Source organism: Mastigoproctus giganteus, chromosome 6 (genome assembly GCF_048544385.1).
Source record: "Mastigoproctus giganteus isolate SK-2022 chromosome 6, ASM4854438v1, whole genome shotgun sequence".
Taxonomy (NCBI): Eukaryota; Metazoa; Arthropoda; class Arachnida; order Uropygi; family Thelyphonidae; genus Mastigoproctus; species Mastigoproctus giganteus.
In genome coordinates this window covers 180,476,413-180,504,212 of record NC_143580.1, presented here as the reverse complement: position 1 = coordinate 180,504,212, position 27,800 = coordinate 180,476,413, and the positions used below count along the sequence as shown (strand labels likewise).

The 27,800-nt window shown below is 36.5% G+C and overlaps 1 protein-coding gene across 3 annotated transcripts in view; it reads right to left on the bottom strand.

The window, feature by feature from the left end:
- The window catches only part of LOC150084784 (BTB/POZ domain-containing protein KCTD3), a 234,236-nt gene that overhangs the window by 50,238 nt on the left and 156,198 nt on the right, over positions 1-27,800 (bottom strand). For 2 of the 3 annotated variants that reach the window (XR_016547075.1, XM_090375543.1), the window contains exons 14-17: positions 15,573-15,728; positions 13,370-13,466; positions 5,353-5,485; positions 2,534-2,582 (exon numbers count right to left, since the gene is read on the bottom strand). Coding sequence is in view for 1 of the 3 variants with exons in the window: in XM_090375543.1 (XP_090231669.1) it covers positions 2,534-2,582; positions 5,353-5,485; positions 13,370-13,466; positions 15,573-15,728 (435 nt within the window). In the remaining 2 variants the exon portion in view is untranslated. Of the gene's footprint in view, positions 1-2,533; positions 2,583-5,352; positions 5,486-13,369; positions 13,467-15,572; positions 15,729-27,800 lie in introns of those variants that run through there. The other variant, XR_016547076.1, reaches the window with a different exon arrangement.

The window sequence follows — 27,800 nt, the reverse complement described above, 5'->3', positions numbered from 1 at the left end:
TTTGTTTCTTGTAGGCAGATGCTCACAGAATGATAACGGTCAATTAATTTCATATATGTCATCTATGTTGCTGCAAAAGCCTCTGCAATTCCATTGAACTATATTGTTGTTCATTGTGTAGGTTTTGAATTAGAAGTCGAATCTGTCTGTTTTTTAATGTTGCTCTGCTTGTGACGGTCAATTTTTATTTTGTCCTTTTTTGAAAAGAATGGATGTGTGTCCATGTTGTCTTCTGCATAAAGATCTAGAATGGGTTCGTTACAAGTATTGTTTTCTGCAATATCCATAGCTGTGTTATCAGATTAATTTCTTTCTAACATGAACTGAATTTTCCTTCTGATCTGGAGTAAGTGAATCTGATTTAGCAGTAGATAGTATCGAGATCGGGGTATTGTTTGTCCTATCTACTGTTTGGTGTTTTGTTGACTGTGATGCAGGTGATAGCAATGATCGAGCCCATTCAGAAATGGACACTTTTGGTGGAACTGATATATCTGTTTGTGTTGAAACTGTTTGGTGTCTTTTGGATGCTTCAGCACATACATGTTTAGGCATGTTTTGTAGTAGGTGCTTTCTGGCTTCAGGGTACATGACCTTGTTCTCCACTTTGTATTTCTGGATTTTTTTCTCCAGCTTCCATTGCTCAAAGGATCTAGAAAAAGCTGAATGATTGCCTTTGCAGTTTGGACACCGTGATGATTTGACATTACAATCAGTATAGGCATGTTCTTTTGATCCGTAGTTTGAGCAAACTGAATCTCCTCAGCAGACAGTTTGGGAATGCCCAAACTTCTGACACTTGTAGCATTGAATAGGATTGGGGATATAAGGATGGATGTGGCAGTTTAGGTATCCTGCTTTTACTGATGAAGGGAGGTTCAGTGTAGAAAAAGTGAGAATGATGCTACGAGTAGGAACAAATTCTCCATCTTTCTTCAGCATTATTCGTCTTGCTTCAGTAACTTTCTGGTCTTGGAGTTCTTGAACAATCTCCTCCTCTTTGACATTCAATAGATCCCATTCGGAAAAGACTCCTTTGGAGCTATTAAGGGTAGCATGAGGAGATACCTTAGTAGGGACTCCACCAAACGATGTAAGTTTCAGAAGAGACTCGGAATGTTTATGGTTGGTAGTTTCAACTAATAGGTCGCAAGATTTCAGTCTTCTTACCATTTTTGGTGATCCGGCTACACTTTCTAAACATTTCTGTATATAAAATGAAGACAAAGCACCCAATGACTGATTCATTAGCGAATGCAGTATGAGGAAAGATGGATATTCCATTTGAGGTACATCTGTTTTCATCCTCTTCTGGGTTTGATTATCAGAGTCATTTTGCTGCAAATCCATAGAAGCAGGATTTACAGTCTTGAGAGATGGAAAATTTTTGGTTTCCATATTTGCTCCATTTGGCCCTGGAAGGATAACTTTTCCTTCCAGATTTCCGGCCCCGCCATGGGGAGGCAGGAGCAGTGCCACGAGGTGACCAAGCAGATGTTAGTTGTGTTAGTGAGAGAAGAAAAAGAAACAGAAAGGTGACTTTCCTTTCTGAGCCTTTGCCTACTTCCTGTAATGCAAAAGAGTTACTCTAATAGAAAATGAGGAAAACAGTATTTAGAACGAAAAAGAATCTGTATCTGGCAAAAGCTCTTTAGAAGGATCACTTTAACGAAAGCACTGAAATCGCTTGGCCATGGAACGCTTGGCACCCGGGGCCTTATTGCCATGGTCTGATATCACAATCATAACAGTCTGTTATAATGTTTTCTCTAAGGTGATTTGCATGTTAATATTATTAGTTAAAACAAAGTATTTTGTAAGCCTTACCAAGGATTACAGCAAACGTTTTGTTGTTTTTGAAATACTGGAAAAAAACAGTATTATATTTGTGAAAAATGACAGTTGTTTATGTAAGCAACCACGTATTCATTTTTTTTCATCTAGTTCCTTTGTAACTACATCATAGTATCTGAGATAGGGCAGACAAGAAAATATTCCCTTAACAAATCCATGATGTGATTGCCATATAACTGTATTCCTGTTACTATGATCATGCACTACTTCTTTAATCACTGAGTCCATTATTTTCTCAGGAATAGAAAGAAAAAATAAGTATAATTACCTTTTCCTTTTGATCCCCCCCACCCTTTGTGAATAGGGGAGACATTTGCACATCTGTAGAGTCCTCCTCCAAACTCATTATATTTGAATATATCTTAAATAATCCATATTTTTTTTGAAATGTGCTAATTTTTATCAGATTTATCTAGATTCAGTTAATTCAAAATACTTTTCTTTCTTTTTTTCTTGAAAAAAACCAAAAAAAAAAAAACCAAACTAATAATTATGAAAGCAGCATAACCATTATATTTAAAGTCTGTACTTTAGCTTGCAATATTCAAGTTCAAATTAAACTATTATCTTTATTATTATCTATATTAAACCATTAATCAAATTATCTTTAGATTTCCACAAAAAATAAATTTATGAATACTGTGACAATATACATGCGTGGCTACAGATTAACACTTACTTGGTTCTCCCTTTATAACTAAATCCAATGCTGTCGTCAGATCCCACATCTAAAACAAAAGAATGAAAAGTAAAATGATTATAAAATTTTTGTATAATCTAAGTAACAAAATTCAATGCAACCAGTGGTGTGCTCTTACTATGGGCTCATATGAATTTGTTATATGAGGTGTGTGTGTGGCAATAAATTTCCTGGAATGGTGCTGTTGTGGTCTAGTTTAATGAGTCCAAAAATAAATGGAAGTGGTATGTTTTAGTTAAAACTTCCTCCAACAGATGATGGTACAGAGACTGTCCAATATGCTGACAGGTTGCAAGTAACAACCAATAATATTAATGTTCCATGTCATGATTTTGCAATGGAGCAACAAACAGATATCAAATTTTGCTTTAAACTGGAACATCTGCAACAGAAATGTATGAAATGTTAAAAACTGTTTAGAGTGATGAAATGTTAAGACACACCAGCGTGTTTGAATGGGATAACTGGTTCAAAGAGGTGAGGATGTTTGTGATGATCCAAGAAGTGGGCATCCATCAACCTCTCAAAACGAGGACAGAGTTCCAAAAGTTCAGAAAAATGTGGCAAGAGATCATTGCTTTGCTCTCAGAATGATGGCTGATGAGTTGGATATGAATGAGACGATTTGTATATTCTGCATAAAGATCCATGGAAAAGGAAGGTCTGTGCAAAATTTGTGCTGCACAGCCTTATGGACAAGCAGAAGCAATAAAGTGTCATCAAGTGAAGACTTCATCCAGACTTGTCAAGACAATCCTAATTTCTTTGACTGTATTGTCATTAGGAATGAGTATTGGGTGTTTCAGTATGATTACCAAGGCCCAAAAAGTTTTATTTACAGAAGTCCAGGAGTAAGATGATGCTGATCACGTTTTTCGACAAGCAAGGTGTAATTCACAAGGAAATTGTACCAGAAGGAGAGAGAATCAAGCTGCATTCTAAGTACCGGTACTTCAAAGATTACCGAAGCAATCTTGCAATCAATTGCAGCCTTACCTGGGTAAGGCTGCAATTTTGAGAGAAAGGCAGTTGGTTCTTGTTACATGTAAATGCCCTATCCATTCTGCCCTTTTTATGAAGACATTTCTAATGAAACATGGCATTGTAGAGATCAACCATTCACTCTACTCTCCTTATCTAGCACTGGTAGATTTCTTCCTCTTTCACAAGCTGAAATTTACCCTCAAAATGAAAGAAATTTCATAATGTTGAGGGAACATAAAGAAAAACGTAACTGCCGAACCGAACATTATCTTTTTAGATGCTTTCTCTTAATCTTAAGAAACTTTTAGAATCGTGAAATAAGTGCATTCAATCATGTGGTGATTACTTTGAATAAAAATAAAACCATTTCTGAGCTCTTTCGTTTTGTGTGTTCTTTTTATTTCTCCAGTCCAAGAACTTTATTGTTACACCTTGTATTTTGACAGTCTGCCAAGCCCACTATTAACTAGCAGCATACCACTGAATGCAACTATAAATTTATAAAAAAACTTAAAGGAATGAATCATATTTTAGCTACTGTACCATTAAGTCATGGCAGATAGAGAATTAAGCCAAAAATGTGAACCAAGAGAAAAGCAGTTAGTTTTAAAAAAACCAAAAGTATATAAATTACTATGTAAAGGTCATTCAAATGAAAACTGCAAAATTAGATATTCTGTCATTCTACATATTCTATCACTCATAGCATATTATGCAAAAATTGATGGTAACGTTGTGTCAGATTATTGATCAGTCTATTGGAACACTGAATACTCACATGGCACCATCTGCTTGTGTTATTTGGAAACAGTCAATTTTCAAGATGGTGGTACTCTTATGTTGTTATGTGCCGAGGTAGAGATGCAATCTGTAATCTTTTCTTTGAATGCAGAACGTTTAAAACTTACTGAAATTTATCACACAATGTTTTCTCAGTAGGGTGAAGTATGCATTAGTTAACTGGGGCAAGCACATTGTGTTATGACACAACATTATAGTGACAGTGGAAAAATTTATATGAGGAAGCTGATGCATTACCAGCTGCAAGGTTAATGATGGCTCAGTGCATACTAATGTTACTGAGGGGGGTTGCACTTTCAAAAAGTATGTGCTTCATGGGTTGCATGGAACAGCTCAAACGAAGTCTATACACAAGCATTGGCCAGGAAAGTGTTACTTACTGTATTGTGGAATCATAAAAGAGTGATGGATGAAACAATGATGAATGACAAATACTATCATATGATTATGAACTAATTAAAGCCAATTAAATTTGAAAAAAAAAAAAAAAAAAAAATCATGGTTTTCTGTCCTCAGGTGTGTGACTGCAGCACAATAACACCTATCCTCGCAATGCCCATTCTACAGTAAATTAGATACAGGAGATGAAGTATGAGGTATTACTCCATCTTATATATTCGCTAGCCTTAGCTCCATGTGATTATAAAACTTTTCTGTCACCAAAAAAAAGATGCAGTAATGGGATGTCATTTCTCATCATATGAAGAGGTCATGATGGCAGTACACAAATGGCTTCAACACCAACCACAAAACTTCTCACATGAAATCCATGCATTAGTGCAGCACTGGAGAAAGTGTTGGATGTAATGGAGACTATATTGAAGACTGACATATTCTTTGTTGTTTGTGAAATACAACTTTCACTTAAGTTTTGAAGTTCCCATTTGAGTGGCCTTTGTATAATCATCAAAAGCTACAGTATTTGGAACTGCAATGTATTAAGAAATACACAATTTAACATATGATGCTAAAAATAAAAATCCTGGTAAACATACAAGAAAACACCAACCAACCTGAATGGCACCACTGCTATGTCCTGTAAATATGTAACGCCGGGGTCGAGATCCCATGCGATTTGATCCTTCACATTCATGGACACAAAATGCTGTAATGGTTGTCCCATCAACAGATTTAATTATACATATTCTAAAAGATCAAATATAGAGACAAAACTAAGTAATTTAACTTTAAAATGCATTAACACAAACCAAATATATTTAAACAAAATTAATCATGATTAAATGAGGTTAGCCATGTATGATTCTCCAAATCAAGTTGGCAATTTATACTCATATCATTGCTAACCAAAAGCAGACGGAAGCAGAACATTCTTTAGTGGAGACTGCTGCTCAAATTTAAGCACTTTACTTTACTTTCATGGAGAGAGAAGTTGTCCCTCACCCTGTTATACCTTAATAAGTGCAATACACTTCCTAGTTCATTTCACATTTCACAAAAAAAAAACACTTCCTAGTTCATTTCACAAATATATGTGGTCTCAATTCTAATCTCAAAGATGTTCATTTCCACTTGCAGTCTGCCAAAGTCCATTTACTTTTCTGACAGAATATCGGTTGATTCAACTACTGCTCATCTTAGTTGCCCAAACTATTCACTGTATGATTCCTTTCACCTCAAAGGTGGTACTTGTGCATATATTTGCTGTCAGAGACTTGGTAATTTGGAATCTCCTCTTTTTGTCTTCTCTGGCTTAAAATCTCTCTACCTCATTGTGTCAAATTAACCTGTTGTCTTTACCATTCTCCCAATTCCACTAATCACTTTGAGCTCTTTGACTTCCTCTCTTTGCAACTTGACTTTCTCCAGTTCAACTTTCCTAACAGTGAGGTAATTTTCCTTGGTGATTTTAATGTTCACAACTCCAGCTGGCTTCCGTTTTCTAGTCACACCGACCCAGCTGGTCGAGATGTTAAGGCTTTTGCAATTATTAATGACCTTGCACAGATTGTTCATTTACCTACAATACCAGACAATCTTAACCATACAGCCAACACGCTTGATCTTTTTCTCACAAACAACCCATCTAAGTACACAGTCAAAGTGAGTGGTCCTTTAGGCACCTCAGATCACAACTTGGTGATTGTCTCTTCTCCAATGGAGCTTTTATCTCATGGCTATTCCCAACCTCGTGTTGTTTGGCATTAAAAGAATGCAAAATGGGATGACCTGAGAGATTTCTTTTCTTCTTTTCCTTGATCTGATCATTGTTTCAAAAATTCTGATGTCAACGTTTGCTCAGATTGTGTCAGTGAAATTATTCTTGTAGGAATGGAATCCTTTATCCCACACTCCACTTTAAAATCTCGTCCTTTATCTAAATTTTTGTTTTCCAATAAATGTGCTAAGGCTGTTCAAGGGAAGAATGTTGCATATCATAATTGGCTTGTTTCCAATTCTTCAGTTTCATTTTCTGCCTACACCAAAGCTCGCAACAATTGTAAAGCAGTTATTAATCAGTCCAAACTAGATTTTGAACAGGCTAAGAGTAGAAAACTTGCTTCTTGCCCTAATGGTAGCCGAGCATTCTGGTCTCTTGCCAAAGCTATTGGCCACAACTTTTGCCTATCTCATCTCTGCTCTCAACTCTGTCAAAACCAGATGGTTCTATTGTCACTTCAGTTAAGGATAAAGCTGACCTGATAGCATCTCATTTTCTTCCAACTCATGTATTAATGATCTTGGTAAAACACCTCCCACCATTCCCAACACGCTTCATTCAATGCCTCCTGTGGTCTTCTGTCAAAAGGATGTCAGAAGAATTTTGACGAATCTTGATGCTAAGAAAGCTCCAGGTCCCGATGGTATTTCTCCACTTGTTCCCAAAACCTGTGCTTCTGAATTTACTCCTGTTCTTTGTCACCTTTTTTCACTTTCTTATTCCAAAGGTGTTTTTCCTTCTGCTTGGAAATTTGCTCATATCCAACTAGTTCCTAAAAAGGGTGACAAATCTCTCCCATCCAATTATCGTCCCATTGCAATTACTTCTACTCTTTCTAAAGTAATGGAGAAATCAATTAACTGCCAACTCTTAAACTACCTAGAAATCTTCCGTCTGATCAACAATCACCAGTCAGTGATGATCCACTGGTGATATTCTGGCTTATGTTACCCATTTAAGGACAAATTCAATGGAAAAGTTTGGTGAAACACAAGCAGTTGCTCGTGACATCTCAAAGGCTTTCGATCGTGTTTGGCATAAAGATTTTCTACACAAGCTTCCATTTTATGGTTTGCCAACTGTTTTTTGTAATTGGTTATCCAGTTTTCCCCCTGATCGCTGAGGGTAAAGGTAGATGGCCCTCTGTCTTCTTACTTCTCCACTAATGCTGGTGTCTCCCAAGGTTCAGTTCTTTCCCCCACTCTTTTCCTCTTGTATATTAATGACCTTCTTCCATTGAATGGAAATCCTATCCATAGTTTTGCCAATGATAGAACATTGCATTCCGCTTTCCATTTTGAGAAACCTTGCCCTGCTCAATCAGCTTTAACTTCTCGAATATCCACTATCAATTCCTTAATGCCGATTTACAGGTAATTCTCCAGTGGTGCAAAGACAACTTAGTTGATTTCAATCCTTCTAAAACTCAGTCTCGTCTTACATCTAGCAAAAAGGATTCTTCTTCTCCTATGCTTATCTTTGGTGACACTCCGATTTCTAGGCAAGTTGATATATCTCTTTTGGGGATTACCCTGACAAGCACATTATAAATATTGCTTCCTCTGCATCTAAAAAACGTTGTTTTCTCTTTCGCTCTCGGCGTTACTTTTCTTCCAACAGCTGTTCACTCTGTACAAATTGCAAATCCGCCCTACCATGGAATATTGTTCCCACATATAGGATGGTGCCCCCAAAACCTCTCTCAGGCTTCTAGATTCCATTCAGAAGAGGATAGGTAGGTTAATTAATGACTCCTCTCTAACAGAGTCTCTCCACTCACTGTCTTATAGATGTACTGTTTCTGCTGCATGCCTTTTCTACAGATATTTCCACGGGCACTGTTCTTCTGAATTGGCTTCCATAATTCCCGCTCTCTCTTTCAAAACAGTCTAAACATGTGCTGCCACCAGCCAACATCCATTTAATGTCCAACTTCAAACTCACAGAACCAACTTTTCATCTTCCTCATTTATTCATTAAACTGCCGTTTTCTGGAACAACCTTCCTTCGCATGTCTTTCCTGAAAATTACAGTCTACAGAAGTTCAAGTCTAATGTCAACAAATATCTTCTTTCGTTTTTTCAACCTCCAACCAACCCAAGCACGGTACTAAGTACCATAGGTTCTAATATCTCTTGTGTTTGGGTTTTTATAAAAAAATAAAATAAAAAATAAGGAACAATTTAAAAGAGCTACCACAATCAGAAACAATCTAAACTCTGCTGAATGAACAGGACTCTGAGTCCTCTAGAAAGAGAGCTCCATTCATATTAGCAAAGCAGACAAGGGGAAGGATGGAGTGGTCACACTAGGCAGATAAGAATATCTATGAAAAATCACTGTGCTATCTAAAAGATAGACAGTGTAAACTGGTTACCGCTTAGAATAGGGCCAATAAATATCTTAATGGGAAAGGTAGACAAAACCACTTATAAGCATAGAAATCCCAACAATTCAGAATATCCTTACATTTTTAGGGGCATATAAGTTCACAAAGATTAGCCTTTAATGTATAAAATTAAAGGCCAATTGTCTTTGGTTCTAAAAACAATGCTCAGGAAGGACAAGCTTCTTTAGTTTTAAAAAAAAAGGCACACAGGAAAGCACTGATGATACTTTTTTCACCCAAGAATGGAATTCAACAATTCCATGGTAGGGCAACAAGATTAGTGAATGGAACAAAGGGTTGCTTTTAAGAAGAAAGGCTTAAGTTTTGCAAATTACAGTGTCTGGAGACTAGGCACCAGCGAGGTGATCTGATAGAGGTGTATAAAGCCTTGAATGGTTTAAGCATGCTCAATGCTGATGGGATTCTTCCTCTAGCTCAGAAAAATCACCTGAGAGGGCATAAATTCAAATTGAGGAAAGACAGATGTAGGATAGACGTGCGGAAATTTGCCTTTAGCCAGCGGGTGGTTGGTTGGTGGAACAGACTGCCATCCCTTGTGGTGGAGGTTGATAGCCTAAATAAGTTTAAGGCTCAGCTGGACAGGTATTTTGAACGAACAGAGGGGTGAAGTGGAAGTGGGTTTTTTTTTTTTTTTTTTTTTTTGGCTGATGCTGCATAAGCTTGCTTTCTTGCATCAAATGCCTCTACTAATACTAATACTAATACTAATTTCATTCTATTTTTGATGTATTCATAAGAATGCAACGTAATTGCATCCTCCCAATGTTGGAAGAAACTACAGATATTAGATATTGAACCATGCCAACAGTATTGAAATTAGCACACTGAGAAGTTTGATGAGGACCACTGCTCCCTAGGATTTATTAGAAACATTAAAAACATTCGTCCAGCACACCAACAAGATTATATAGTAAGATAACTGCTCACATCACAGACAAGTGTAAAACCACTCCCCTACAGGAAGAAGGAAAACTTTCACCTTCCCTTCCAACTGAGCATCAATGAAATGGTGTCCAGGTTATCCACTAGATCAAAATTAGTAGTCATAGAACTAGGAAGTTAAATCAGCTATTGAGGATCACCTCACAGCCTCCCATAGTAGAAACCAAAGACACAGTATATAGAGCCAGCTGCCAGTATGGTAAACACTCTCTAGGATAGTAGTACCATAAACTGTACGCAAGAATGAAAGAACATGCCATTCAGTGAAAACCAGAACTCAGTAACCTGTTGGGCAGTGACATGGACTTCCACACTATCACGGAGAACAACCAGATCAGCCTTCTACAACCCCACACATTCATGGTTCACAATCAGAGGAGAAGAAAGATTGTTGAAGTCCAGTCAATATGGTGAAATCCTGGCTCAAATTAGCAAGCCATATTCAGAAAACCTTACTCTCAGGATTCAAAACTCCTTCTTCCACTAACAGGGAGAGGATCAAGCAAGACATGATAGCTTCTCAATCCAACCAATGAATATCAGCAAAGCAGTCCCACAAGGTGGACATAAAGAGAGATAAGAATGTTAGCAACTACACATCAACAACAACAACTGACCTTCTTATTAGCCAATCAGTGTTTCCAGATAGCAGGCTAGAGGCTCTTGGTACTCTGATATGATATCATCACCACCACTGAAAATTAATAAAGATATTCAAAATTCAGGAAGGCTGATCAGGTGGAAATAAAGTACTGTGGATGGTAAATTAATTTAAATTAGCAAAGTTTTTTGCATTAAAATGCAAAAAAGAAGAGAGCAAATTCCATTAATTCATAGGACATTCCAATAGCTTTTGAAATATATGGCAGTTGCTAATAATTAATCTGTAACAAAATCACATATTAAATTATTTTTATGGGATGCAGAGTTGTGTTCACTTTCTAACAGCTCCATAATGCTTTAGAAATTCCCTACTGTCAACACATTATTAATCACAGCAGAACCCATGTGTCAGAATTTGACATAACAGGTAAAAGTAATTTCTTCAGAATTGTTTTTCATAAAAATGTCCCCAGGCTGTGGACATTCTTATGAAAATAATTCATACTTCACAAAGGGAATCAAAGGTTGACATGAGTAATTACAGACCTGTTAGTTTAACTTCTGTTCAAGGGAAAATATGGAGTCACGGGTTAAAGAGCACTGCAGGATCATTTAGACAAGACTGCAGCAATAATTCAGACACATTTGTTAAGGGAAAGGATTTGTTAAGGGAAAGTCTTGTCTGACAAATTTGATTGGATACTATGATGTGGTTACAAAAGAACTGGACGCAAAAAATAATTTTGATATCATATACTTGGATTTTAGGAAAGCTTTTGATACTGTTCCACATGGAAGACTACTGTATAAATTGGAGCAGTAAGGTATTAAGGGCAAGTTGCTACAATGGATAAAAGAGTGGTTGAGTGGGAGAGGACAGAGAGTGGTAATCAATGGATGCTGCTCTTCGTGGACTAATGTTATTAGTGGAGTTCCCCAGGGTTTGGTGTTGGGCCTACTGTTGTTTTGTATATTTATCAATGATACTGATGAAGGTATATCAGGCTTAATGTTCAAGTTTGTTGATGATGTAAAGGTTGGCAGGGTTGTTAATGACAGTAATGGCAGTATGCTACTGCAACAAGATCTAGAAAAGTTTGGAAGATGGGTTGAGATGTGGCAACTGGTTTAACATTGACGAATGTACATATCGTTGGAAGTAACACACCAGAGAAATGTTGTGTAGTACCAACTGTGTGGTACTACACTTATGGCAGTAGAAAATGAAAAAGACCTGGGGGAAATTGTGCAGTCAGATATGAAGTTTTCTGAGCAATGCAGACAGGCTGCCAGAGCAAGTCATGGGGTATTGTCAATGATATACAGGAATTTTGTTAGTAGGGATAAGGAGGTGATTATCCCCTTGTATAAGGCAATGGTCAGGCCACACCTTGAGTACTGTATACAGGTCTGGAGGCCTCATTTTAAGAAGGATGTGGAGCTGCTGGAATGAGTACAGAAAAGGGCAACGAGATTGGTGAGGAGAACAAAGGGTTGTTTTTAAGAAGAAAGGCTTAAGTTCTGCAAATTGCAGCATCTGGAGACTATGCACCTGTAAGGTGATCTAACTGAGGGATATAAGGCCTTGAATGTGTTGAGCAAGCTCAATTCTGATGGGATTCTTCCTCTTGCTCAGATTACAAACCTGCGGGGGGCATAAATTCAAATTAAGGAAAGATAGTTGTAGAATAGATGTGTGGAAATTTGCCTTTAGAAGGAGGGTAGTTGGTTACTGGAACAATCTTCCATCTGTCGTTGTGGAAGTTAATAGCTAAAATAAATTCAGGGAAGAACTGGACAAACTTTTAGAGTGAATGGATGGGTAAAATGGGAAGTATTTTTTTTTTTGGCTGATGCTACATAAGCTTGCTTTCTTGCATCACATGCCTCTACTACTACTACTTGAATATATGAATATGAATACTCTGCATACCTGAATGAGTATTTGGCAGCTTACTTTCTACTATTTCCAGCTTTATTCCCATCTGCTTTTCTTGACACCCAGGAAAAACAGCTATGAAACAGATAAGGATTATTAATTAATCACCAAATAATCCTTTTCCTATCTAATAGCACACATGGCACTATCAGTAGAACCTGTGACCCTGCCTCTTTTTTGAAACCAGTCTGAACCCATGTATAAGCTAGTCAATTTGTAATTCTTCTCCAAAATTGCCATTCTAACATTTTCTTTTCCTCTTCTTCATTTATCCTTTCTACTTCTGTTCTTTGAACAACCCTTCTACTTTCATATTTCTGCAATTGAAAACTATAGAAATTCAAGTCCAGAGTCCATAATTATCTTCTGTTTTATCTCATCTTAAGAGGAAACACAAGATTATGAAGAAATTCATTAGAACAATTTCATTGAAGAATGTTACAAACAAACTTGAAGGAGCTGGTTTGAGGAAGGGGGATTGCCCAACATTTCAGGAGCTGCCTTGCTCTCTTCTTCTTCTGAGGCTTAAATTAGTTTTGAGTGCAGGCTTCACCATAGAGGCTGTGTGCTCCTTCAAGGTTGTTTGTAATGTTCTCTAATGAATTTATTTATACACAGTTTTGTATCCTTTTATCTTTTACTGTGCAGCAAATCTCTTATCTTTTATACATTATATATTCTATCTTCTCAATCCATACACTGTGCTATACGCTTCCACAACCATAAAAAAAAAAAAAAAAAACGAAAACAAAACACAGTTCAAATTCCAGAGAAATCTGTAAATTAAGATCTCAGTCATTCCATTTAGAATTATCATCACTATATCTAAAAAATGGAAAGAGATGATAACATAACCATTTAAAATTGAGGTAACACAAACTCTAGAGACAATAATAAAGATGACAGAATAAAGTTTTATGATATGAGTTTTTTTCTGAACTGAAACCTGAAATTTACCTCTTTCCTGTGGATGCATAACGCACATATAACTGATCTGTTTCTGGCACAACCTTTTGAATGAAAACTTGTTCATCATCTTGCTCTCCATAAGGTCCTAAAATTAAATATTTATTATCCAATTTTGTTTAATTTTTAATAGGAAATTGAGGGATGGATGTGAATGGAGAAATAGTAAAAATACATCAGACAAAAAATATTCTCAGCATTGTTTAGAAATAGTAATAATGCTACTATTAATAAACAATTTCATTGGAGAATTGCTATTAATAAATTTTCACTGATGAATTGCTATAATAACACATTATTGTTAAATTATTTTAATATTACTTTTATATTATATTTTACAAAAATATTGTATTACAGTCAAGCTACTTTTTCATTGTTCTGCATATGTCCCATTATAAAATCATGTTAATTCACACTCTCATTAATCTTTTAAGAGTGCTTTTTCAAGTCAAAATTAAACAAGTATGAAAACTGTATGTAAACAACACCTTTTAACCCGGTCTCCTTATTTCAATCTACTTTGGTTCAAAATCTTTTTATTTCACTCTGTCAAATTCATTTTCTGTCTCTATTGCTCATCCAACTCTACAAATCACATAGAAAATTCTGACTTTCTATAATTCCAACCGGCTCCAATTTTCTAGTATTCTACAGACCCAGTCGGTAGAGATTCTAGAGCACTTGCTAATAATAATGACCTTACAATAATGACAACTGTTAATCACATTAACAAGTACACAGTTTTTCTGAGATAAAAGTCAAGAGAAATAGTTGAAAATGGTGCAATTTATAACTTTATTCTGACTCTATACTGGTAATGATAAATAATAATTACAGTAACAACAGTCTCATTATCCAAAAAATCAATTTCAATGCTCAGTGACACCAAAGTGAGTGAATGCAGAACTACAGCTCTATAAAAATTAATACAGGATACAAACATGGTACCATAAAGAATTCTTTTACCTTTCTAATTAAAAATAATTAATGATGCAGACTGGAAGTGAATACCATATTTTCCTTATGAATATCATAAGGAAAACTAAAACTGACCCAGAATAATTCTAATAAATATTTAAATTTTGAGCTTTATCTTTTTTGGCATATCCACAACACCAGGGTGCCTGACAGAGGGTGTCATCCAAGTACTAGATTAGAGTTTTGTGGCAGCCTTATCTAGCCATTATAAACCATGTATCACATTTGGCATAACAATGCAATTTCTAATCTTATTTTACTTAGATTACTGTTTTAAATCTCTTGATCATAACAGTTGCTCAGATCACATCAGTAAAATTATTCTTAATATAGTTGAATTCCATTATTCTTCATTCCATCTTAAACTCTTATCCTTTATCTGAACCATGGTTATATCCAAAAGAGTTAAGGGCTTCAAGCACTTCATAACATGTAAGCATTTTGTGTAAAGAGTGCTTACACCAAACTTAAAAAAAAAAAAGTATAAGGCAATTGTAAGGCTGCACCTTGAATACTGTGTATAAAAATGGAAACCTCACCTAAAAAAAGATATCAAGTTTCTTGTAAAGATCCAAAGATGGGCAACCCACTTGGTAAAAGCTGCAAAGAAAGGGTACTTGCATGAGAAAAGACTTCAAATATCTGGGCTACAGAGCTTGGCAACCAAGCATCTTAGAGCAGACCTGGTTGAGGTCTATAATGCTATCACACAGGAGATAGTAAAACAAATGAAGATGGTGAAATTTTCACTATTATAAATTATTCCAGAACTAGAAACCATAAATTCAAATTACGTGGAAAGAGGTTTATATTGGATTGCAGGAAGTTTTCTTTTATCCAAAAAAGTTGTTACTTACTGAAATAAATTACCTCTATGGGTAGGTGAGGCTGACAACCTGGGGAAATTCAAAAGTCAGCTGGATAATTGCCCTGTGTGAGAAGGGAAATTTATAAAATTTAAAGAAAATAAACATATGGATAGTTTTTCTTTTTCAATTTTTTTAATATTTATATACTTTATATTTTTAATATTTATATACTTTATATTTTTAATATTTTCTAATATTTATATTTTATTATTATTTTTTGGCTGTTGCTCCAAAAGTCTGTGGCTTCCTTGTACTATAAAGCTAATACTACACCTATTTTACTGGACTGCATAGTGTTTTTTTTTTTTGCTAATTCCAATTTTGCCATATTTTTAGTCTTATCTTACCACAGTCATTACCAGCTCCGTAGCTTATACTTGGCTCCACCTCTTCAAGAGACACAACTTTAAAGGATGCTAATGGTGTTGAACCTGGCTGAGTTGAGATCATGCCTCGAAAACGAGTCACACTCCATGTTCGAACATGATTGTATTCTGAGCATACTGAAAAAAATGGACATTATTCAAACAGACTTAGGCAAAATTTGAAAGTAAATAAAAAACATACGGAATTCAATATAATCAATAATAAGTACGACGGGTTTCCGAAAAGTAAGGTAACATTTTTTCTCTCAATTATGTTTAATAATACGAAGTTGAAATTACACACAAAGAAATAAGTGAACATGCACTACTTCTCCACAAAGTCTCTCCAGTTTTATTGATGTACTTGTCCCGATAGATCAGTTTATCAATACCAGTACTGAAGAAATCCGTACCCACACACAGTAATCAACATCACACCGCCTGATGAACTTCCTCATCTGTGGTGAAATGCTTTGCTGAAAGGTGTTTTTTCAGAGGGCCGAACAAATGAAAGTCTGAAGGAGCTGAGTCTGGGCTGTAAGGTGGATGCGACAGAGTTTCCCAAAGATTATGGTGCAACCACTCACGAGTGGTGTGGGCAGTATGTGGAGTTGCGTTGTCATGCAACAAAATCATGCGGCTTGTCAGGACTCCTGACAAGCCGCATGATTTGCACAATCAATGCACACAGTAATGGTGTGCATTGATCGTTCCTCCCTTTGGCAAGAAATCCACCAACAGAATGCTTTGGTGATCCCAGAACACTGTGGCCATGGAGTCTTGTTTGCTCTCTGGGGTAAAGTGATGAACTCATGTTTCGTCTGCTGTGACTATGTGAGTGAGAAAATTCTCTCCTTCATCGCTGTATCGCAACAGGTTCTCCAGACACATCCCCATGCATTTTGCTCTGTCCTCCTCTGACAATTGTTGGGGCACCCAGCGGCAGCACACCTTTCAAAAGCCAAGGACATCGTGAACAGTCGACTTACTTGCATTCACTATTTGTGCAATTTCACTTGCCTGTTTTCAAGAATGATGCCCTTAATGTGTGAAATGTTGTCTCCTGTCTTGCTCGATGAAGGCCTGCCTGCCCGATGTCGATCTTTAATGTCAACACGGCCCACTTTAAATTCATTGCATCAAAAACACACCTGCTTCTTTGTCACCACCTTTTTGACATACACAGCAACCAGTTCACTGAATGTCACTTGGTGAAGACCCTTTTGCTTGCAAAAAGTGAATAACTTCACGAACACCCGTTTTGGACCACACTCGCATGGTAGCTACCATTTTGCAACTGGAATCTGTTGTGAGGCAACAGTACTACAACACTACACTGGCAGTCTTTGAACGTTATTAATGGGTCTATCTGTCCACCACATTCCATCTCATTCTCATTCACCATTATTAAGAAAAAAATAATGTGTTACCTTACTTTTCGGTAACCCCTCGTATTTTAAATTATAAGGTTCAGTTTTGGTAAAGCCTAAAACAAGATAGAAAACATTCATTGAAAAGCTTTTATATGGGAAAATGAAGTGGGTAATTCTTTTGACAGATGCTGTATAAGTTTGCATCATTTTGCCACTACTAATACTAACATAATATGATATGATACAATACCATGAAATCCCAATTCAACTTTTGTGCAGGGGACAACATTTTTTCCTTAAACCAAGTAAAACCGTCAATGGTGGTTTAAGCAAAATTAATACTAAAAATAACTGCCTAACTGGTATACTGAAATATAATAAAAAATTGTATGAGGATAACCAAAAGATTTTGCCCTACAGTTTTTTCCCCTCAACAAAAATATACTAAAAATAAAATGAAAATTGGAGTATTTTTACATATATTACTTTTGTGATTGCTTCCCTCGTTAGCAAACTGGAGTGCAGTCTTGCACTGACATGCAGGAGAATGATATCATTAATTTTTTTTTTTTTTTTTTTGGTTGGACTTGCTGCAAATGGTTTGAGTTTGTTTGAAGTAATGATTTTTTTTTTTTTTTTTTTTTAGGAGCATTAGAAACTAAGGCCACATTGCTCTGGGGATATGTGGTGGTCATTCCCTGACCTTTCCGCATCCTCCATATTTGGTGGTCACGGGCTCGAACACCGGGAGGTGCCCTTTTGAAGTAATGATATATGCCTCGGAAATCCTGGTTTGTTCTTTGCCTATAATGACCATCAAACTTCCATGTCCTATATGACATGCTATCATTAAATCTTGAACTTTTGCATTGGGAGATTGTGTGATGCCACTCCGTGGACTCAAAGTGATATATCTATATTTCATCACCAGTGAAAATCTGCAGAAGGAAGACTTTTTAATCTGCTTTTGTTTTGTGCCAACAACTAATGAAATTTCCTTCTTCTGAAGTTTGTGGTCTAGTGTCACTTGCAATTGAACTAACTATTTGGTTTGTATATTTTACCATGTATTGACACCATAGGCTGTGCATTCAAAATATGGCATAAAAGTTCACATACTTTCTCTGAAAGAAATCAATATTATTAAGCATAAGGAGTAAGATAAAACTTGTGGAGAATGCTAATGATACTTTAATTTTTGGGGTCTTAGTGTTGACCACGTCCTCATTAACTCAAAATGAACAATCAGTATTTCTCAAATTAAGTTATCATATCATAACATTAGCATTAGTAGACACATATGATGCAAAACAGCAAGCTTACAATGCATCAGCCAAGAAAAAAAAAAAAAAAAAAAACCTTCCCATTTCACCCAGCATAAAATGGTGGGTGAAATGGGAAGAGTTTTTTTTTTTTTTTTTTGTCAGTGCATACCAGTTCAAAGCAGAACTAGACAAACATGTTTATCTAGTTCTGCCTTGAACTGGTTTAAGTTGTCAACCACCACTACAACAGATGGAAGTTTGTTCCAACTATCAAGCACCTGCTGGCTAAAGGCATTTTGCACATCTATTCTACAATTGTCTTCTGCACATCTATTCTACAATTGTCTTCTGCATATCTATTCTACAATTGTCTTTCCTCAATTTGAATTTATGCCCCCTCAGGTGAGTAATCTGCGCAAGAGGAAGCATCCCATCAGCACTGAGCTGGCTCAAACAATTCAAGACTTTATACACCACAATCAGATCACCTCACAGGTGCCTAGTCTCTGGCTACTGCAATTTGCAGAACTTAAGCCTTTCTTTGTAAGAGGATCCCTTCATTCCCCTCACCAATCTTGTTACCCTTCTCTGTACACGCTCAAGCAACTCTACATCCTAAAATGAGGCCCCCAGACCTGTACGCAGTACTCAAGGCATGGCCTGACCATTGCCTTATACAAAGGAATAATCGCCTCTTTTCCCTACTAACAAAATTCCTGTATATCACTGACAATACCCCATGACCTGCTCTGGCAGCCTGTCTGCATTGTTCAGAAAACTTCATATCTGACTGCACAATTATTCCCAGGTCTTTTTCATTTTCTACAAACCTAAGTGTAATACCACACAGTTCGTACATTTCTCTGGGTACGTTTTACTTCTACCCACATGCAGTACTTTGCATTTGTCAATGTTAAACCTCAGTTGCCATTACTCAGCCCATCTGACCAAATTTTCTAGATCATGTTGCAGTAGCACACAGATGCCCAATGATATTCTCTGGTTTGTGCACAAAAAAGTCATTGCTTTTTTTATATACCTTTTTTTTTTTCAATAAATCACAAATATCGTGACTTATTACTATTTGCTAACATGCCTAAAATGTAATGCACTGCACACATTAACTAACTTGTGTTTGGATCTCTAAATTTAAAATTTTATCATAAACACTGACATGTTTTTCTTACTTTACTATTACTGTAAAGTAATGCCCTACAATTCTCACTGTACTTGCTATTTTAATTAAATAAATATCCATTTAAGTTAAAGATACGTAAAGGTAAATTTTTTAGCAATAGATCTATTAATGAAGGCTAGAAAACATCATAACTTAATACCATTTTTAAAATATAAAAGGAAGAGGATAAAAAACTATGCCATTACTGCCATTAACAACCCTGCCAACCTTTGTATCATCTGCACACTTCGATATTAAGCCTGATTTACCTTCATGAGTATCATTGAAAAATATACAAAACAACAGTGGGACCAACACTGAACCCTGGGGGACTCCACCAATAACATTAGTCCACGAAAAGCAGCATCCATTGATTACCACTTTCTGTCTACTCCCACTCAAGTAGCAACTTGCCCTAAATACCATACTGCTCCAATTTGTATAGCAGCCTTCGATGTATCCAAAGCTTTCCTAAAATGAAAGTATATGATATAAAAATTATTTTTTGTATCCAGTTCCTTTGTGACCAAATCATAGTATCCAATCAAATTTGTAAGACAAGACTTCCCCTTAACAAACTCATGCTGTGTTTGAGCTGTAACTGCAGTCTAGTCTAGATGATCCTGCCTTGCTTCTTTAAACAGTGAGGCCATTATTTCCCCAGAACAGAAGTTAAACTAACAGGTCTGTAATTACCCTTTGATCCCCGTTTTGAATACATTTGTACACCTCCCCTGAGTCCAAGGAAGCTTTCATAATTATGGTTAAGGGTTTGCTTACTTCCTTTGCTGCCTCCTTTAATATAACTGGATAGATCCTATCCACCCTGGGTGCCTTTCTTGTGTTTATCTTCAACAGTTTCTCCTTCACTTTACTCCCAGTTATTTCAAGATTCTGTAGCTTACTGCTAGAGTTGAATACACCTCTGGCATTCCACTTGTTGAATAACTCCTCATGTGTGAATGTCGATGCAAAATATTCATTTAGTTTGTTAGCTAAATGGTGCCCTTCTTATGTTTAACTTCAACAATTTCAATGCAAAATACTCATTCACATTATCAACTATCTGAGCAGGATCATCAACAGTCGAACCACTGATATCAAGTGGACCAATCTGATTCATCCCCTTCCTTCTAGAGCTCATATAACTAAAGAAGTCCTTGCTGTTTTTTTTAGCATCCTTCGCCAAAGATTTCTCGTAATCTGCCCTTGCTTGCCTAACCTCTTTTGTGACTTGATTACAGACTAGCTCATACCTACCACAGTCTTCTGTGTCGCATGATAATTTATATGAATCTCATGAATTTTTCTTCTCTGCCACGAGTCTCATTAGTTCATCTGCCATCCATTTAGGACTAAATCTTGAACATTATTTCTTAGTTGGTATGAAAAGCCTAGTAGCTTCCAAGATTACTTCCTTAAATGCTTCCCATTTAAGCGCCTCCATAGCCGGGCAGGCAGGAGCAGCAGTGCGTAGCACACGCTTCTTGATTAGACCGAAGTTCGAGCCTGTGACCACCAAATATAGAGGATACGGAAAGGTCAGGGAATGAACACCGCATATCCCCGGAGCAATATGGCCTTAGTTGCTAATGCTCCTAAAAACTAAATAACAACAACAGCTTCCCATTTAGAATTTTCTGCTGGTAACATCAAAATCTAGTCCCATAGTATGGAATTTAAAAACTGTCTGAGACCAGCATAGTCACCTTTAACTACCCCTGATGGTAGTTACATCTTTAAGCAAATCCCACATCAGCACACAGATCATTGCCACCTAGTGGTTCCTTTATCTGCAGATTGTTAATGCATGAAGAATCACTGCTGATAATCAAATAAAGAGTATTATCCCTTCTAGTTGCTTCTCGTACATGCTGCTGTAGAAAACAACCATCTAATAAATCCACAAAAGCCTTGCTATTGTGTGAGTGATCAACCCACAAGTTCCAGTCAATATCTGGGAAATTAAAATCCCCCATTATAAGACAATCTGATTTACTGGCCCACTCTAGTTCTCTGTACAGTTGTTCATTGTAATCATCAGAGTCATTGGCCTATAACACACTCCTACTCTTAATTTTGCTTTCCCAGTGCTTACGTCACACAAAACTGACTCATCATTGCACTGTCCACCCATGTCAACTGGATGCACTTCCTTAGATTTTGTGTTTCTTAACTAACAGCATAACCTCTCCTCCCTTCCTATTCTGTCTGTCCTTTCTGTACATATTGTACTTTCTGAATTCCAATTTTGCATTCCTTATATCTGTGTGACACCAAGTCTCTGTCTGTTCTTGGCACAGGACTAACAACTCTGCCTATGATGTCTTGACCAGCACCTCAAATTCATCAAATTTAGTTACTAAACTCCAGCACTGTTGTACATGCAAGTATACATGCACCTGTTCATTAGCAATAGTAATAATTTTACTGTCCTTGTATGACCGAATGAGTATTTTGCATCTACATTCACACACGAGGAGTTATTAAGGTTTGAAAATGGCAGAACGTTATAAAATTGTAGGAGGGTGCTTAATGATTTTGTAATAACTGAAAGCAAAGTGGAGGAGAAATTGTTGAAGTTAAACATAAGAAAAGCACCTGGGGTGGATGGGATCTATCCAGTTATATTAAAGGAGGCGGCAAAGCAACTAAGCAAACCCTTGACCATAATTATGAGAGCATCCTTGGACTCAGGGGAGGTTCCCACGGACTGGAGATGTGCAAATGTATCCCAAATTCACAAAGGGGGGGGGGGGATCGAAGGGTGACACGAGTAATTACAGACCAGTTAGTTTAACTTCTGTTCCAGGTAAAATAATGGAGTCACTGGTTAAAGATGCATTGCAGGATCATCTAGACAATACTGCAGCAATAATTCAGACACAGCATGGGTTTGTTAAGGAAAAGTCTTGTCTGACAAATTTGATAGGATATTATGATGTGGTTACAAAGGAACTGGATGCAAAAAATAATTTTGATATCATCTATTTGGATTTCAGAAAAGCTTTTGACACTGTTGCGCATGAAAGACTATTGTACAAATTGGAGCAGAATGGTATTAAGGGTAAGTTGCTACAATGGACAAAAAGGATGGTTAAGTGGGAGAAGACAGAGGGTGGTAATCAATGGGTGCTGCTCTTCGTGGACTAATGTTATTAGTGGAGTCCCACATGGTTCGGTGTTGGGTCCACTGTTGTTTTGTATATTTATCAATGATATTGATGAAGGTATATCAGGCTTAATGTCGAAGTTTGCAGATGATACAAAGGTTGGCAGGGTTGTTAATGACAGTAATGGCAGTGTGCTACTGCAACAGGATCTAGATAATTTGGGCAGATGTGCTAAGAAGTAGCAACTGAAGTTTAACCTTGACAAATGAAAGGTACTGCATATGGGTAGAAGTAACCCCAGAGAAACGTACCAACTGTGTGGTACTACACTTAAGGTGGTAGAAAATGAAAAAGACCTGGGAGTAATTGTGCAGGCAGATATGAAGTTTTCTGAGCAATGCAGACAGGCTGCCAGGGCAGGTCATGAGGTTTTGTCAATGATATATAGGAATTTTGCTAGCAGGGAAAAGGAGGTGATTATCCCTCTGTATAAGGCAATGGTCAGGCTATGCCTTGAGTACTGGTCTGGAGGCCTCATTTTAGGAAGAATGTAGATTTACTTGAGCGTGTACAGAGAAGGGTAACAAGATTGGTGAGGGGAATGAAGGGATCTTCTTACCAAGAGAGGCTTAAGTTCTGAAAATTGCAGTGGCTGGAGACTAGGCACCTGTGTGGTGATCTGATTGAGGTATATAATGCCTTGAATGGGTTGAGCACGCTGAATTCTGATGGGATCCTTCCACTTGTTCAGATTACGAATCCAAGGGGACATAAATTCAAATTAAGAAAAGACAGATGTAGAATAGATGTGCAGATATTTGCCTTTAGCCAGCGGGTGGTTAATTGCTGGAACAAACTTCCATCTGTCGTTGTGGAAGTTGATAGGTTGAATAAATTTAAGGAGGAACTGGACAGGCATTTGGAGGGAATGGTGTGATTTTTTTTTTTTTTTTTTTTTTTTGGCTGATGCTGCATAAGCTCATATGCATGCTTTCTTGCATCACATGCCACTACTACTACTGATTTGTTGGAGCTCCCAGAATCAACACAGGTGTGAAACCCTTAGTTTAAAAACTATATTTAGCAGGATATATTGAAATAAAAAGACAATATGCATCTTGTTTCTTAGGAAAAAAATTCTATTTAGTAATTTCACTAAAGTTGTTACAATAACACAAAAGAACACACGTAGTTATTAATAAGTACAACTATTAGATAAGCACCACTATTTTAACTGTTTCAAATAAACAGATTACTCTAGCCGTGGCCTCCAATTAAAATTAATGGTAAGATTAGTTCACAGATGGCCACTCTTAAAGAGAACATAATGCTTCAAGCAAATCCAAAATAATTAATATGCCATGAAAAAAATATGCTTTTATCCAGTTCTTTGTAGGCACAAATCACACATTATAATAGCAGTTTTAGAAAGTGCTTTCCTTGATTTTCTCTGTCTAATGAAATTCTGTTATTACCATCACAGTTCCTTTAAATTTAAACAATTCAGTTCTTTCAGGTGCACACATGATGAAAGAGACAGTTTTAAGCTTTCCTCAGATATCTTTATTACCAAAAGCTTCTCATCAACAGCAAGTGCACATCCTATTTGGCAGTTGCAGAGAGTTTGCTAAATAGCTTAACTGATGATTCTTTTTCATCGCTCAACTCAGGATTCTTTTCTTTGTTTCTGACATAAAGAGTGTACTGATATCAAATTAAAACTTGGTGCATTACTAGAAAAATTTGAGCACCTCAAGAAACAGGTGTTTTCCCTAGAGACAAACGTAACTGGGAGCTCACCAGGGACTCAAGTTTCCAGTAGCCTGCCAGATGATCAACTCTGAATTCAGGTCCCAGAACAGAATAATTAAGTGCATACCACTTTGGTTCAAAGGGATTTAGTTTTATTGGGAGATTCCATTGTCAGGGCAATAGGTCACTTTTTGATGTGTAAACATCTATGGTGGCACTAGAGTAAAATCGATTGGTAACGAAATTTTCTTGTAACGGAAATGACGCAATTGATTGGTAATGAAGCACCTGACTATTTAAATTTTAAATGACACAAATTATGTCACTTCTTATTAGGTGGCTGTTAGATTTTAAATAATGTCACTTCCTAAATGGCGATAATGATGCTAACTCAGTCACTAACGTTGATTCGGTAGGGTAAGTAGTCGATTCAGTACAGTAAGTTCATACTAAGATGTGGAAATGACGTCACTTCCTAAAGGCCACTAACTCAGTCACTAATTCAGTAGAGTAAGCAGTGGGTAGTAATATTATGCAAGAATAAAAGCTTCGAAGCCACAGAAGAAGCCTCTTGTGTTGAAAAGGAATGAGTTCAAGAACATGGAGAATGAAAAAAAATGCAGACTTTAATAAAATCTGCAGATTTTATTAAAGTTTTATTAAAATTTAAATTTTAAGCAATGAAATGGTCTTTCACACAAGACCATTTCATTGCTTAAAATTTAAACAGCTTTGATACAAGAACACAATAATAAAACAATCACTTCAACAAACAATAACTTCCTGCAATAGTTTTTGGTCATGACATCATACTAGTAGTCTACAAATGGATTTCACTAACTACTGAATTGTAAAAATACCTATAAAAATATTTTGAAGATGGCTAAAACTCCAGCTGAGGGAAATCAAGAGAAGTATGCAAGAACAAAAGCTTCAAAGCCACCGAAGAGTTTCCCATGTCGACAAAAGAATGAGTTTAAAAACACAGAGAACGAAAAAAAAAATGCAGAGTTTAATAAAATTTGCTTCTCAAGATTTTGATCAACATCAACCTTCTACATCGACTTCTCATCAAGAAGCTGGACCGTCCACATCAGGAAATTATATTCAAGAACTTCCTGAACTGGCTAGACAGGGTATACCACAACAACCAGCTTCGACTTTGAAGGGCCTGCTACAACGAAGGCTCGTCAGTTTGATGGCCAGAAAAATCGATTTAGAAGGCATGCCGATCGCAAGAAGAAGTACGAGAATAACAACAGAACGATCTTGGCTAAATGAAATCATTTTCCACTAATACCAGCTTGTGCTATTACCATTCATAAATCTCAGGGAGGTACTTTTGATTCTGTAGTTTATGAATATGAGAAATGTCGCTAACAACAACTAGTTTATGTTGCATTATTTCGAGTTACTGATATCAATGATCTTTACATTACTGCTGCAAATGGAGAAAAGAAATTTTATCATGGACTGAGAAATGCTACATCCACTCTTGCACTTCAAGCTGAAATGACCAGGTTGTCGCGTAATCCTCTATTTACCATGCAAGATACTTTATACAAGTTCATCAGTAAACGACAAGATCTTTCCATTCTAACATTAAATTTTCAAAGTTACGTGCTCACAGTAACAATCTCACTGATGCAGTCACACAACAATCCAATTTACTTCTACTTTCTGAAATGTGGCTAAATAACAAAAAAGAAATAAGCATACCTAACTTCGATTGTGTCCTTCAATTCAAACAAGATGATCAACAAGCTGGTGGTGTAGCAGTTTATCATAAGAGAGAATATCGTACTCGTGTTGTTACTTCTCATATGGAAGTGATTTATCGACAAACTGTTGGCAAATCCGTGAGTGTAAGACCTGTTGGAGACATTGTGCAGCTGAATGCCTTCTTCCTGATGGTCAAATGATATTGTCAGTAGTAATTTACATTTCACCAACCCAAAAGATCGAACACATAATTGAATTCATTGATTTCATTTTACTTCCTTACATGATTGAAGGAGCTGCATTGCTACAACAATTTTCTCACAAGAAATGCGACCGAATACTAATGATACTTAGTGGAGATTTCAACATTAATTTTGCAGATACCCAATCTAAACCTTTGACTGATTTCTTCGAAAATAAATTTGGACTAATGTTAAATACTTCTAGATCTGTATCGACTACTAATCATGGAACTATAATTGATGCTGTGTTTCAAAGACATTTATATTTTTACAGTCTCAAGTGCATGTATCATATTTTAGCTATCACGAACCCATTGTAAATAAATTACATATTGAACATATATTGCAACCTCAAATTCATGAAACTGTTGAAAAAAAATAAAAATAAATAAATGCTTTAAAATGTTAAATGTGTTTGGATTATTTTCATACTAAACTCCTTTAACCTTGTCCAAGCCAAGGATGTTTTCACACAAAATAAAACATCTTTCGTGCATATAGGGTACACATGGTGTTTTTTTGTAATAAGGATAGGTCAACTAGAACCAGTGAGTGTATGCCAGGAGCAACAATAAATGATATTACCAACAGACTGTCAGATTCGGGGTAGGGGCAGGATAAATAACATGTTATTAATCATGTGGGGAATAATGATATTAAGCATACATGAACTGAAAATTTGTTGGATAAATACATACAGGACCATGCTAAAAAAATTGCCACAAGCTAGGTTAGAATAAGCATGTATATATGTATGCTGAAAGCCTTGTGGATTAACTCAAGAACCGAGGGATGCTGTATGTCTTTTGGGAGGTGAGGGATTTTAATCAGCATAACTCACACTTGTAGGTAAAAGGAATCTATTTTGCAGGGATGGAATTCATTTGAACAAATAAAATAAATTATCTTTATTGGTGCTAAGTTTTATATAAGAATTATAAGTTACAAAAATGAGAAAGCATATCAAGTAATAAAAAATATAATAAACAGGAAAATATAAAGAGAAAAAAAAAATAACGAATATCATAGCACAAAATAAGGACAATTAAAAACAATGACAGGGAACGTGAATCAAAATCAAACCATGGACTTTGATCAAACAAATAACAGATGAGAAACAAACTGTTGTTCCAGTTCAAAAAACACAGCACGGTATGCACTGGAGAGATGGATGGCTGATGTTCACATTTAATAATCTGACACAGTTTAAGCCACAAGATTTGGAAGGAGTTATTCCAGTTGAACAGATGTGTTCCACTGTAGGAGAATGCGACAGTATTTGTAATTGGTAGCCATTTTCTGCAGGCTAATTCCGAGATGCGGGAGTGCCTGGGCAGGTAGGAAATGATTACAAAGTTTCAGACAGTTATATTCCAGGATTAGTATGTTGGCCAGACCTCAAGGATGGCAGAGGGTCACGCCACTGACAGAAATCCCAGATGTTCAGGGCGTTTTCCCCTGTGAACATTTTTACCATTAAGTGTCTGAGGTCGATTAGTTTTGGGAGCTTGGGAATTTAGCTGCTCAGCCATATCAGTGATTCTCTTTGGGGGGGGGGATCAGTGA